Source organism: Acinonyx jubatus, chromosome E1 (genome assembly GCF_027475565.1).
Source record: "Acinonyx jubatus isolate Ajub_Pintada_27869175 chromosome E1, VMU_Ajub_asm_v1.0, whole genome shotgun sequence".
Lineage (NCBI taxonomy): Eukaryota > Metazoa > Chordata > Mammalia > Carnivora > Felidae > Acinonyx > Acinonyx jubatus.
Window position 1 is genome coordinate 820,925 of NC_069397.1, and position 13,620 is coordinate 834,544.

Sequence of the window (13,620 nt, forward strand, 5' to 3'; positions counted from 1 at the left end):
CTGCACCCTTCTCTCACCCCGTTCCAGAGCCCCCCCGGGCCAGACGGCTGCTTCTCTCCCCTCCCCCGCCCTCCCAGTGTCGCATCCTCCGCTGTGCAGAGTATGGGGGGCGGGGAGGAGGAAATAGGCAAGGGAAGGCAGGCAGGGACCGAGGAGCCCTAGGCTCAGGTCTCCCCTCCTCTTCCCCTTTGGTGGGAAAGCTCCAGCCGGCTTTCTTCCTTCTTGGTGACAAGGGAGTGGGAGCTTGGGGTGAGCTGGGGGCGAAGTACAAGCTAGCCCCGCCCCCGCCCCTGCCGGCGGAGTAACCCCCCCCCCCCCCCGTGGAGTATGTGTGATAATCCTTGCACACTCCTGGCTCCCCAAGAACAGGGGAAAGGGGTTTAAGCGCCACCATGGGGATGCGGGAAACTAAGGCAGTTGAGAAACTAAACTGCCTTACTGCGTACAGCCACTGACAAGTCCTTGTAACCCACAGAGTGACCTCCCTTCAGGAGCTCAGCTGCCTGGATGATGACACTTTGCTGGGGGCAAAAGGGAATCTTGGCTCAACATTGTCCTGACCCCCCAGGATCCTGTGAGGCTACTTAACATGAAAATTCCTTTGCAAACCTCCTTTATCTTTAACCCCCAAGTATATGCTGGCCATCCTCCTCCAAGCTTATGGCCCCCGATATACATCTGAGGGGTCTCGTGACTGGGGTCTTACTAGACGGTAATAAATGATATTTTGCTAACAGCAGCCCCTCAAGGTCCTGGAAACCTTGCTTCCAAAATTCCTTAGAGACTTACACCGTCCCTGACCCCCTCCCAACCTGAGGGTATATGATGAGTTACCCGGCACGACCCCACACAGCTTTTTCTGCCCACAAGTCCTGTCCCCGTGCTTAAACAAAATCACCTCTTTTGCACCAAAGACGTCTTCGAGATTCCCTTCTTGGCCGTCAGCTCTGAACCCCCCCCCACCATCACTCCCCCAAAACCCCTCATTGGGGTGGGAGGAAACCAACGGTGGGGGCTCGGGGGCCCCCACATCGCTGTGAGGAGCAGGGATGAGGCACCACCGACCTACTCCTCACCCACACCCCTGCGGGCCAATCCCCAGGTCTCCGCCACCCAAGCCCTTCGTCCGGGGAGATAATCTGTGCCTGAGCCCACACCTCCCTCACCCGCAGCCATGGACGCCGCTCTGCTCCTGAACGTGGAAGGGGTCAGGAAAACCATCCTGCACGGAGGCACGGGGGATCTCCCCAACTTCATCACCGGGTCCCGGGTGAGTGGGCCCCGCCCCCCACACCAGATAGGGGGCCCCCATGGCAGCCTTCGCACTGAAACCACGTCCGGCTTTGTCAGAACCCGGCCGGACATGTCGTCCCTGGACTGTCGACCCCTGAGCACCTGGGGACCTCTGGATTGGTGCCCATTCGCGGGACACTTTTGACGCTGGAAAATTAAACTCTGGCGTGGGGCAGGGGAAGGGCTTTGGGAATTTTCTGGAGCCCCAAACGTCGAGTTAAAAGGAGGGGCCCTCGGCGGTCGTCGTTTTGTCCACAAATCTCTGGGGGGCTTCCCGGGGTCTGTGGCCGCAGATCCAGGGCTGACGTAAGCGAGGGGCTCCTGACTCGCAGGCTGCCAGAGGGTGGGACAGGGTCCTTTGCGAGGGAGTGGGCTCCCGGCCCCCCGGGGGGGGGAGCTCTGGCTGGGCTGCGGGAGCTGAGCCCCGGGGACCCCCCCCCCCGAGAGTGCCGGTGGGGGGGCTTCCACAGGCGCCGTGGAGGTGCATCTAGACCCGGGGTCCCTGTCTCGGCCACCAGGTGATCTTCCACTTCCGCACCACGAAATGTGACGACGAGCGGACGGTGATAGACGACAGCAAGCGCGTGGGCCACCCCATGCACATTATCATCGGGAACATGTTCAAGCTGGAGGTCTGGGAGGTGCTCCTGACGTCCATGCGCATTGGCGAGGTGGCCGAGTTCTGGTGCGACTCCATCGTAAGTAGGCGCGCCCGCCGGGGCTCCTGCCGGGCCGCGGAGCGGGGCTGAGACAATACCCTGGGTGGCCTTCCTCTGCGCAGGTGGAGAGTCACCCCCAGGAGCAAGCCCCAGAGCGACAGTCAGCGTGGCGGTTGGCTGGCGGGATGTGGGACCAGGGCCACCCATGCCCCACACACCATTGTTGGATCCTGGGGACTTTTGGCCACGGGTCACTTTTCTGCCCCCTCCCCACTCCTGTGAGCCTTGTAAAATTATTTCCATTTAAAAAATCTTTTTAAATGTTTATTCTTGAGAGAGAGAGAGAGAGAGAGAGAGACAGAGCACGAGTGGGGGAGGGGCAGAGAGAGAGGGAGAGAGAATCGGAAGCGGGCTCCAGGCTCCGAGCTGTCAGCACAGAGCCCGACGCGGGGCTCAACCTCGTGAACCGCGAGGTCGTGACCTGAGCTGAAGTCGGACGCTTAACCGGCTGAGCCACCCAGGCGCCCCCCAACAAACATTTCTTTTTTCTTTTCTTTTATTTTCTTTTTTTTAATATATGAAATTTATTGTCAAATTGGCTTCCATACAACACCAACAAACATTTCTTAGGGAAACTTTCAAACATATACAAAAGCCAACAGAAAGTGCGGTGAGGTCGCAAGTGCCCATCCCCCACGCCAGCCACCATCGACCCGAGCGCGGCTTCCAGCCCCATCCTTCTGCCTCTCTCCCTCACCCGCGTGGTTACAGCACCTTCCAGACACCGGATCGTTTCACCCACAAATCCTAGATCTTGTATCTGTAAAAAAGATACTAAAATAACATAACCTCAGTGTCATCGTTACATCCTTTTGAAACCCCGCTATTTCCTTAATGCCAGTCCCTCCTTGGTCCTGTTTCCGCCACTCTCTATGGCTGTTCCAAGCCGGGCCCAAACAACGTCCATGCACAGGCCCTGTGGATACGCGTCTTGGGTCTCTTTTTGGGTCGTCTCCCCTCTTTGTCCCCTTGGCGTGGATTCGTTGGAGGGACCGGACCCCTGCCGTGGATCGTCTACCGCGTCCCTCTGTCCCCGTAGTTTCCAGACGTCGTGCGCCACACCTGCTTCTCCCTCTCACTGGGTGGTACCTGTCTTGTGATCGGCCGATGGGTGCAGACGTTGAGAGCCTGGTCCAGCCAGCACCTGCTCCCCTGGGCTCTCCCCCGATGGACACAGCGGCTGCTGATGGTGGCCGATCAGATTCAAGCCCTCACCGGGGGTAGTTTGGGGGCTGTGTGACCCTGGGGGAAGTCCTTCCTCCCTCTGGCTGTCTTGTTCATCCGTAGACAACCGAAACCCTAGGCTAAGGGGCTGTTGTGGGGAAGACGTGATGTGGTGCTTACGAGGGCAAAGCATAGTTCGGGGCAACTGAAAAGTGCCGGAAGAATTTCGGAGACGAACTTTTATTTATTTATTTTTTAACTTAAAAATTTTATTTATTTATTTAAAATATTTTTTAATGTGTATTTATATGAGAGAGAGAGAGAGAGAGAGAGAGAGAGAGACAGGGTGAGCAGGGGAGGGGCAGAGAAGAGGGAGACACAGAATCCGAAGCAGCTCCAGGCTCCGAGCCGTCCGCACAGAGCCCGATGCCGGGCTCCAACTCACAGACCGCGGGATCGTGACCCGAGCTGAAGTCGGACGCTTAACCGACTGAGCCCCACAGGCGCCCCGAACTCCCCTGTTTTAGACGAAGCAGAAGAGGCAGAGAAGAGCGACTTGGGCTGGGTCAGACAAGTAAAGGGACAGGGTGGAGGTGGGACCCCTGGTTCCCCCACCGCTTATCCGGACGGAAGGCTGGACCCCGGCCCCCAGTGACCGCCAGGGGCTGCAATGCCGGGGGTCTACCGCTAGGGGCGCCCGCCCGACGGTTCCCCCGCCAGGTGCCAGGTGCCAGGTGCCAGGTGGGCGTGTCTCCTCTGCCTACCAGCGTCTGTGTTGTGCCTCTTCCTAATGTGTAGAAAGAGCGTAAAGATGTGTCTTCAACGAGCCAGGTCTTCAGGAAATCGGCTCCTTTGTGGCTTCCGTTAGTTTATGGTGAGGGTCTCAGGCACGCGCACCTGTCACGGGGCGGGGGGGCGCGTGGGACGAACCTAGGCCGCCAGCGGGGTCGTGCTCCGCAGGGTGCACGCTCGCTCACGTCGCCAACGAACCCTCGATTGGCCGATTGATTTGCTGTGCGCAGAACCCCGAGCTGCTGCTACCCCCCCGAACGCGGGCACGGGTCTGTGTGTCCTGGGCGGTCTGTGTGCGCCTCTCACAGGCTGGCGACTTCGATGCCCCGGGGACAGCCTGCCATGCCTCCTCCCGGCCCACGGCTGCCGTGATTGCGCACGCACGTACGCACGTGCCACGGTGGTTTCTCTAATGACGTTTCCCTCTTTTCTCCGTCGCCGCACCCAGGCATCAAGCATCCACCCTTCATGGGTCTGTCTGTCTGCTTATCTATCTGGGAACATTCGCTGGGCACCAGGTTTGGACTGTGCCGTGTGTTAGGGGTGGAACAAAGTTCTGTCCCTCAGTCTGGAGGAGGAGCAGAGACTTGAGCAGTTACGACCAAGGGCGGCCAGTGCCCTGATGGGAGTCAGTGAGGGCACAGTGCCTTGGGGCCACAGATGACGGGCAACTAGCTGCTTTAGGATCTTGGGGGAAACTTTTTCAAGACGACATTGAATCGGGTATTGAAGGATGAATAGGAGTTCGCCAGGTCTACATGTGGGGAGAGAGGTGGCATCTGGGCCAGGAAGTGTGCAAAGGTTTGGCGAGGCTAATTTACCTAGCCCCTTCCCTGGGGGCCATCTCTCTGAGTTTTGGGGGGCACTGGTGGCTCAGTCGGTTAAGCACCCGACTTCAGATGAGGTCATGATCTCACGGTCTGTGGCTTCCAGCCCCGCATCGGGCTCTGTGCTGACGGCTCGGAGCCTGGAGCCTGCTTCGGACTCTGTGTCTCCCTCTCCCTCTGCCCCCACCCCCTCAAAAATAAATAAACATTAGAAAAAGAATCTGAGTTTTGGAAAAACTCAGCGATCGGTGGGATCATCATGTGTGTTTGTCAGAGGGCTTAGGAGGGCCTGGCTCTGCCCCTCACTCCCTGCAGAGCCCTCCTCCTGGACAGCCCTCATCAGGTCTCACTTTGAAGAGCGGGGGGCCTCCTCCCTCCCTCACCTCCCCCTACTCAGGGGAGGCAGGGTCAGTGAGGAGCTGGGGGCCTCTGCCCTGAGAGCTCTCCTCCCCGCCTCACCCCCACCGTGGGCAGGACGCTGGTCTCGAGGTGGGATTTCGTGCTGGTGCCCCGTAGTGTGGGGTGTGAGGCCAAGGGCTGCAAACTCCGATTCCACCAGGGGCCGGGCGCTCTGGCCGATCGACGGGGGCAGCCTGTCCTCAGCCACCGCCCCCCTTGGTTGCCGCGTGGCTGCATGTTCTGAGTTTTTAAGATGAGCCAGAAATCTTCATTAGCATGCAGACTCCCTCAATACTTGCATGTCAGGAACTAATTGGTAAAAACTCCACAAGGCGCGGGTTAAGACAAAACCCATCTGGCAGCTGAATATGGACTCGGGCCCACCAGTCTGCAGCCTCCAGTATAGACACAGCCCCTCAGAAAGAACCCGCCCCGGGCCTTGAAGCCTTAGAGACAGGCAGCGGTCCTGGGGCCCCCTGCCTCCGTCGCAGCCTGGGTCCCAGTCCCCGGGGCTGGAGCCCCACAGAGGGCCCCGCGTGTGTCTCTAGCCGTCCTGCTGGTCCCCAGCCAGGCAAGCTGGCCTCACAAGACGGGCACAGACGGGGACTCCATCCTTCCCGGATTTCTCCTGGCTCCTGGCGGCACCCCCAGCCCCACCGTGCTGCCCAGAGGGTCTGCTGGCTCCAGGGTGCCGGTGGCTCCGTGGACTCGTGGGACGAAGGGCGTGGGAGCTGGGGGCCGCCTGCCGGGCCAGGATGGGCCCTCCCCCAGCCGGCTGCTCCTGGGGCCTCTCCTGGCTTTAGTTCAGCCTTGACCCCCATGGGATTAACTGCCATCTGGTCACCTCCCTCACAAAGGAGCCTCGGGCATTCTGGGTTAATCCTGGCTCCTGGGAGCGGGGAGCACTGACCGTCACCCCCACTCACCCCCACGCTGGTGACTTGGAGGACAAGCTGAGCTGTTTCTGCCCCTGGAGTCCCCGACACCGGCTCTTTCCCGGAGCTGCCCTGAGAGAGCTGGAGATGAGCCGTGTCAGAACCGGGTCCAAGCAGAGGGGCTCACGGCTGGGAAGCTGAGGCCCCAGGGGCTGATGTCCCCAGGCCTCCTCCACCCCCAGAAGGGCGAGCCCGGTGCCCAGCGCAGGGAGGGGCTGGGATGAGCTGGGATCTGTACCCACCCCCTGCAACCCACGACAGCTCCCCTATGGCAGGTGTGGTGCCCAGGCTCTCTGCGAATCAGTGTGGCCCTCTCGGCCACTGGAGCCTGCTCCTTCCCCTACTCTCCACATCTCCCTCCCTGCGGGTCACGGACTCAGGGGCTCAGGTCTCCTTGGGAGAGAAATGCGTCAGCGCTGAGCACAAGGGCCAGCAAGAGGCAGCATGGCACTGTGGCGAGAGTGTGTCCTCTGGGGCCGGGTTTGAATCCGGCTCTGTCATTTCCTAGCTGTGTGACTTAAGCAAGTTACTTAAGCTCTCTGGGCTGCAGTCTCCTCATCGACAGAGTGGGGATAACAGCCGTGCCTCCCTCACCGGGTCATCTAAGGACCGAAGCGGCTAACAGAAGGAGCTGGTGAACACTTTGCCCGGGACACAGTGAACCCCAGTCATTGGCGGGGCGTGCTGGGGACAACGCGTGCTACCAGCCACGGGCAGGGATGGCGGCTGTGGCCGGACCCAGAGGTGGGCTCTCTGGGGCCGGAAGCCACCGTGGTCTCTCCCCCACAGCACACAGGGGTCTACCCCATCCTGTCCCGGAGCCTGCGGCAGGTGGCGGAGGGCAAGGACCCCACAGAGTGGCACGTGCACACGTGCGGGCTGGCCAACATGTTTGCCTACAACACGCTGGGCTACGAGGACCTGGACGAGCTGCAGAAAGAGCCACAGCCTTTGATCTTTGTGATAGAGCTGCTGCAGGTGCGCCCCGGGCAGGGGGAGGGGCGGGGGGGAGGGGGGAGCAGGTGCGTGGGGGGGCAGGTGTGCCCGGGGTGGGGCGGGGCAGGAAGGGGGGGAGGGCGGTGCGCGGGGGTCGGGAGAGGGGCAGGGGGGCAGGTGCATGGGGCAGGGGAGGGGCAGCAGGGCAGGGATGCCAGGGGCAGGGGGGAAGGGGCAGGGGGCTGGCCCAGCCTCAGGGCAGCTGTGCCCGGGGGAGTGGGCCCGCAGGAGCCTGACCTCACTGGTCCCTGGGCGTCACCTGCTTTCTCTTTAGAGCACAAGAGGGTTCATAAACCACAGCAAAAGTGGAATCTGACCCCCAAAAGTACCAAAAGCCCATCTGAGACCAGCTCTCTCGGGGGTTACTGGTGTTCACTTCGGAGGCATTTACTTCTGTTGGTTCTGGGCTGTGCTTTTGTTTCCAGTGGTTTCCAATTAGTCCCGGGGGTCCTGGATTCAGACCTGGTCCTCCAGCAGTGGGAGAGGCTGAACAGAACTTCTCTCCCAGAGTTCTCTCTCCCAGAGCCCACACCTTCTCTCCCAGACCCCAGAGTGACTGATAGCTCGTGTTTGTGGGGTGGTGGGAGAGGGTCAAGCCCGGGTCGGGACCCAGCTCATGGCCCAGGGTGAGATTCAGCCCGAGGGCTACGTGGATGAACAAATAAATAAGAGAATCGTGTCGGCGGAGGGTCTTTGTGGGCCTGCTAGGACAGTTGTGCGGTTTCTCCACTGCACAAGGGCATCACCTCCAAGGTGCTCGTCACCACACCGTATATGGGAACCTTTAGAATGACGATTACCCGGCAGATGGCAATAAAGCCTGTAGTTCTGCCAAATGAGTATCCTGACGATCTTCTGAAGACTGAAGTCAGGTGTGTTGACAAAGGGCGGTCTTTCCCTGATTCGCACAGAGGATCTGATTTAGGCCCCCCGTGTACGTGGCTGTGGCTGGCGAGCACGGTTCTGCCGCCCGGCCCACCCTCCCCGTGGAATACGCCGAGGGGGTTCCCCAGCCGCGGGGACGCAGGCACCCCGGTCCCCGCCTCACCCGCCTGCCGCTCTGGGGCCAGGTCGAGGCCCCGAGCGAGTACCGGCGGGAGACGTGGAGCCTGAGTAACGAGGAGAAGCTGCAGGCGGTGCCCGTCCTCCACGGGGAGGGGAACCGGCTCTTCAAGCTGGGCCGATACGAGGAGGCCTCCACCAAGTACCAGGAGGCCATCGTGTGCCTGCGGAACCTGCAAACCAAGGTGGGAGGCGGCGGGCAGGGCGGCCGGGGGCGGCCGGGGGGAGGGGGCAGGCGGCGGCCCGAGCTCACGGCGCATGCGCTCCCCGGGCAGGAGAAGCCCTGGGAGGTGCAGTGGCTGAAGCTGGAGAAGCTGATCAACACCCTGATCCTCAACTACTGCCAGTGTCTGCTGAAGAAGGAGGAGTACTACGAGGTGCTGGAGCACACCAGCGACATCCTGCGCCACCACCCAGGTGCGCGTGCGCCTGCGCGCGGGGGCGGGGCCGCGGCGGGAGGGGTCCCGCGCCGTGCGACGCGTCCTCGGTCGGCGACCCGGCGGCTCGCGAGCCCGCGACTCTGGGGCCCGGCCGCCCGTAGCAGGTGCTTGTCAGGAGAAGCCTCGCGGTCCTACTGCGCGCCGGGCCGGGCGCTCGCCTCGCCTCACTTGGCGCCCAGAGTAAGCGCCGGCCGCAGGGGGCGGGGGCGGGGGGGGGGCAGGGAGAGCCCCCCCCCCCCCCCCCGGGGCCCGCGGTCTGGGGAGGGAAACCGAGGCGGCGGCTCGGGCGGACACGGAGGGCACGGCTCGTGATCCGGGCTCAGGGCGGGCGAGGCTCGGCCTCGCGGGGCCGGCCTCTGAGGCCCCGGCGGCCGGGGCGGCCCGATCCTCCCCTCAGGCATCGTGAAGGCCTACTACGTGCGGGCCCGGGCCCACGCGGAGGTGTGGAACGAGGCGGAGGCCAGGGCGGACCTTCAGAAGGTGCTGGAGCTGGAGCCGTCCATGCAGAAGGCGGTGCGCAGGGAGCTGAGGCTCTTGGAGAGCCGCCTGGAGGAGAAGAGGGAGGAGGAACGGCTGCGCTGCCGGAACATGTTGGGCTAGGGCAGGGAGCGGGCCTCCGGGCCTCCCCGGCCTCCTCTGGCCTCCCCGGCCTGCCCCGGCCGCGTCCTCCCCTGACTCTTCAGCCTCCTCCGGCCTCCCCCAGCCTCCCAGGCCTCCCCGGCCCCCTCCTCCACTGACTCTCCGGCCTCCCCCAGCCTCCTCCTGCCCCCCTCCTCCACTGACTCCCACCCCCCTCCTGGCCTCTGCCTGCCCCACCCCCCCCACCCCTGGCCTCCTCCCGGCCCCCTCCTCCACTGACCCACTGGGCTCCCCTGGCCTCCTGTAGCCTTCTCTGGACTCCCCCGGCCTCCTCCTTTCCCCTTCTTCACTGACTCCCAGCCTCCCCTGGCCTCCTCCTGCCCCCCTCCTCCCCCCCTCCTCCACTGACTCCCCAGCCTCCCCCACTTCCCTGGCCTCCCCTGTCTCCCACAGCCTTCAATGCCACCCGACCTCCCCTGGTTATTTTTGTTGCTTCCTCTAGAATTCTCTCTGGAGTCCCCACCACTCCCTTCTGTGCGGGGTGACCACTGGACCTTTGCTTCTGCTCTGTCCCCACTGTTAACACCTGTGCTCCTTCTGTAGCCAAAACCAAGTTTCTGTGCTTTGTCCACAGACTGACTTTAAAATGAGAAAACCAATAAACGGTGTAAGTTTCCCCAAAGGCCCCCGTGCGGTGCTCTGATCGTGGTTCTTTTTCTGTGCTTCCAAATTCACGGCCCCCAGGGGCCACAGAAGGAGGTCACTTGTGGCGAGGAAAGGGGGTTAGCGTTCGGTGGGTTCAGGCTCGTGGCTGAGGGCCGTCCAGGTATATGTGCGCGAAGCAGAGGGGAGCGGGTCGGGCGAGGGGACACCGTGGGCTGGAGCGGGACGGTCACCGGCCTCCCACTGCCCTGGGTGGGACCACCGGAGGCTGCAAAGCAGATGGGGAGCCTGGCGAGGGAATTAATTGAGGACCAGGACCTATGGCCGGAGACGCCCGGCCCCCAGGGTCCTTCCGTTTTCAGTGTGCGGCCTTCCCTCCGCCGCCCTCTTCCCTGGGGTCCGTGAGGGTCTCACCCCGTCTGTGCCGAGGCCAGAATGTGTCCCATGACCCTGGTCCCCTGCCACCATGCCCCCTCCTGATGCCCTAGGACTTTGCAAGCCCCGGAGAAAAGAGAGGCGGAGGGGGGGAGGGTGTTTGTGTGGAAGCTGCCCGCCCCCCCCAATGCTGGAGACCGTGTGGAACCCGTGAGGCTGGAGACCCTCCCTCCCTGGAGACCCGCCAGCCACCCAGGGGGTGGGGATCGGCCACATTTTGGTTCAGGCCTTTCTTGGTCAGCCCTCCCCTCTGCCTGCCACCTGCCTTTCTCGGGTGGTCGGAGCCTCCCCCCCCCCCCCCCCGGCCGCACCCCTCCCTGGTGATTTCTGCCCTGCTGGGCACACTCCCCCTCCTCCCCGCCCCCCTCCCCCCGTGTGTGCCAGATCCAGACACAGAATAGACTCACCCCCTCCAAAGGCCAAGGACGGGACCACAGGTTCTTCTTCAGGACCCAGGTGCCTCTCACCCTATCTGGCTGGTGCAGGGGTGGGGAGAGCTGACCAGGGCCCCGAGGTGCGCCGCCACCCTGTCCAGGCCTCTGGCCCCGGCGCTGGCTTCCTGTGGCCCTGACACAGCCTCCGGGAGGTGCTCTGGGCCAGGTCTGGGCAGGTGGGCGCAGGAGGGTCCTGGGATGTCGCCCCTTCCAACCTTTCCAAGGGACCGTGCTGGAAGCTGCTTCCGAGTGGCCAGCAGGGGGCAGCAGAGATCAAGCAGGTTGGGGTCCCCGGGGCCGGAGCTGGGACTGGCTGGGAGCCCTGAGAAAGCTTTGCTTCCCCAGGAGCCCCGACCTGCCCTGACTCTCTGACTCTCACGGGTCGCCAGCAGGTCCCGCGGGCAGGGCGCAGGGAAGGGAGGGTTTAGAGCTGCAGCGTCCGAATGCCACCAGGCACCCCCCTGTACAGATGGGGAAACTGAGGCTCGGAGAAGGGCAGTAACATTCCAGACCCCACTGCAGTTCTGGGACAGCCTCAGGATTAGTGTTCAAGGTTTCCATGTTTCCAGGCTGGGACTTTTTGTACAACACTCCTCCCGGGACAGTCTACACGTGAGTGTGATGTATGGGAGGGAGGGAGGGAATGGGGGCTGGAGAGAGGGAATGGGAGGAAGGGAGGGAAGGGAGGAAAGGAGGGGGCAAGGGAGGGAGGAAGGAAGAGGGGAGGGAAGGGAGGGAGAGGGCGAGGGAGGAAGGAGGGAGGCAGGAAGGGAGGGAAGGGAGGAAAGGAGGGGGCCAAGGGAAGGAGGAAGGAAGGGGGAGGGGAGGGAAGGGAGGGAGGGGGTGAGGGAGGAAGGAGGGAGGGAGGGGAGGAAGGGGGGAGGAGGGAAGGGAGGGAGAAGGGAAGGAGGAAGGGAGGAGGGGGGAAGAGGGGAAGGAGGGGGAAGGAAGATAAGGGGGGAAGAGCATGTTTGAGATCTGTCTCTCGGCCGGGGCATCGTGTGTCCTCATAGCCAGTTGACCCCGCGTCCCCACCAAGCCCTCCCCTAGGGAAGAGCTAGGGGGCAGTCCCCTGAGGTCTGATGTCGAGCGGCCCTGAGCCCACAGCCGGGCACCGCGTCCCATGGGGGCCCAGGCGGGGAGGGCATCGCGGTCCAGGCGGCAGCTGTGAGGTCCGGTTTCCGGGAAGTTACGTTAAAAAGGCAAAAAATAGGTGCGTTAACCTTGACCCCGTGCGTCAGCAGCGTTACCGGCTCGTCCCAAACGAGGTGCTCTGCGTTCCGTGCCTCACGCCGTCTCTGGGGCATGTGGTGCTCCCAGCGCGTCCCAAGGGGCGCGTGTCGGGGTGTGGGTGGTGGCGGACCGTGCCCCCGTCCCACTCCGACCCTGCACACTGTTCACAATTCAGTGTGACTCGTCGAGCTGCGTGTGAACGTGATGCGACGGGGAGTCTCTTCTGTGCTCTCTCCTGGGTTAGCGCGTAAGCCGGCTGCGTTCATGCTCCTGGTGGTCTTTGCCGGCAGGCGTGCGAGATCGTTGGGCAGGGTCCGGGAGGCAGGCAGACAGAGCAAAGGAGAGCACCTATCACCGCCATCGTTCGGGGTGTGATGCGGCTCCACGAAAGCTTCCCGAGCTGCCACTTACAGTTGTGCGCGTTGGGCACTGCACAACCCAGGGGCCCCTGTTTGTCTCATGGTCATCGCAGGTATGTGGTTATTGCAAGTTCCCAGCAGGTGGTGGGAAAATGTCTGGAGGAAGGGGCACCTCGTCCTAATTTGCTCAGTTGCCGTATCAGCTAGTGCTGGCCCCGCGTTCCAGCTACGTTGGCCTGTGAGCATCCGTTGCCAGGGGCACGGCCCGAGGACGTCCCCGTGTGACGCGGGGCGCCCTTCTCTCATCCAGCAGAATCCCGTCCTTGAAGGCGAGCGAGGGGTGGCCAGGCTGGGGTGGGAGGGAAGACAGGACGCTGGAAGGATGTACGTCCCCCTCTGTGCCCGGGGCCGTGACAGTCCTCCTGGGACTGTCCACTCGTGTTCCAGCTGGAAGGAAGGTCCCTGCTCCTCCGCAGAACTCGAGCGTGGCCCCGAACCCTGCACGGGACATGAGCGGCATCTCCATGTGGCCCTTCTGCTGTCTTCGCTACACTCTGTTCTCCCGGAAGCTGTCCGGGTGCTTCCTCAGTGGCTCCCTCTTCCCGTGGAAGCCCGCCAGTGGGTCGGGCGCTGGGGACAGTGAGGTCAAGGCTTTGTCCCCTCAGCTGCCTTCTGGGGGGGCTCTCGTGCACCTGCTGTCGGGGCAGTGCTGTGCTCAGGTCACCGGGTGTCCCTGTGATCGAGGCATCGCCCGTCAAAGACGCGGAGGCTCAGACGTCGCATGTGTGTCTCTGGGTTCTGGAGGTCGGGAGTCTGAAATGGACCTCGAGGGACTAAAATTGGGGTGTGGGCGCGTGGTGTTCCTCCTGGAGGCTCGGGGACGGGACCCTGTTCCTTCTGCCTCCAGCTGCTCCGGGCCTGCGGGCCGTGGCTCCTTGCCCCTTGTCACCGCAGTCCCTGTAGTCAACATTTCCTCCTCCGAGTCCCCTGCGTCCCCCTTACCAGGACCCCATGACCAGCCGGGCCCCCGTGCCCCCAGGATCACTCTTGCAGAGCCCCCATTGGGGTGGAAGGCCACGCGTGCACAGGCTGGGGGGTGAGGCCGTGGGCACTGGAGAGGGGCCGCTCCCCTGCCGCCCACACTCCACCTCGGGGCTCGTGGGGGCCTGGCTGTTACTGTCTCCCACAGCTTTGCGCGTCCTGCCCGCATCCCCGGTAAACCTTCCTCGTGTTGGCGGTGCTCGGGGGTCCCTGCTGAGCCTCAGCGCATGTTCTCTCCAGGTTGATCCA

General features: G+C 63.0%; 1 protein-coding gene across 1 annotated transcript; it reads left to right on the forward strand.

The window, feature by feature from the left end:
- The first annotated feature begins 437 nt into the window (after window positions 1-437).
- On the forward strand, window positions 438-9,320 carry AIPL1 (aryl hydrocarbon receptor interacting protein like 1). Its single transcript, XM_053212293.1, has 7 exons — window positions 438-574; window positions 1,103-1,270; window positions 1,812-1,991; window positions 6,919-7,107; window positions 8,196-8,372; window positions 8,463-8,604; window positions 9,025-9,320. Exons 2-7 carry the CDS (start codon window positions 1,175-1,177, stop codon window positions 9,225-9,227), a joined length of 987 nt encoding a protein of 328 aa, XP_053068268.1. The 5' UTR covers window positions 438-574; window positions 1,103-1,174; the 3' UTR covers window positions 9,228-9,320.
- The last annotated feature ends 4,300 nt before the right edge of the window (window positions 9,321-13,620 follow it).

What these genes read in the sequence shown, in the direction of transcription:
- AIPL1 (XM_053212293.1), top strand. Translation starts at nt 1,175, where the DNA reads ATGGACGCCGCTCTGCTCCTGAACGTGGAAGGGGTCAGGAAAACCATC. An exon ending in AGTTCTGGTGCGACTCCATC is followed by an intron (nt 1,992 to 6,918) that starts GTAAGTAGGCGC and finishes TCTCCCCCACAG; the next exon opens with CACACAGGGGTCTACCCCAT. An exon ending in TTGTGATAGAGCTGCTGCAG is followed by an intron (nt 7,108 to 8,195) that starts GTGCGCCCCGGG and finishes CTCTGGGGCCAG; the next exon opens with GTCGAGGCCCCGAGCGAGTA.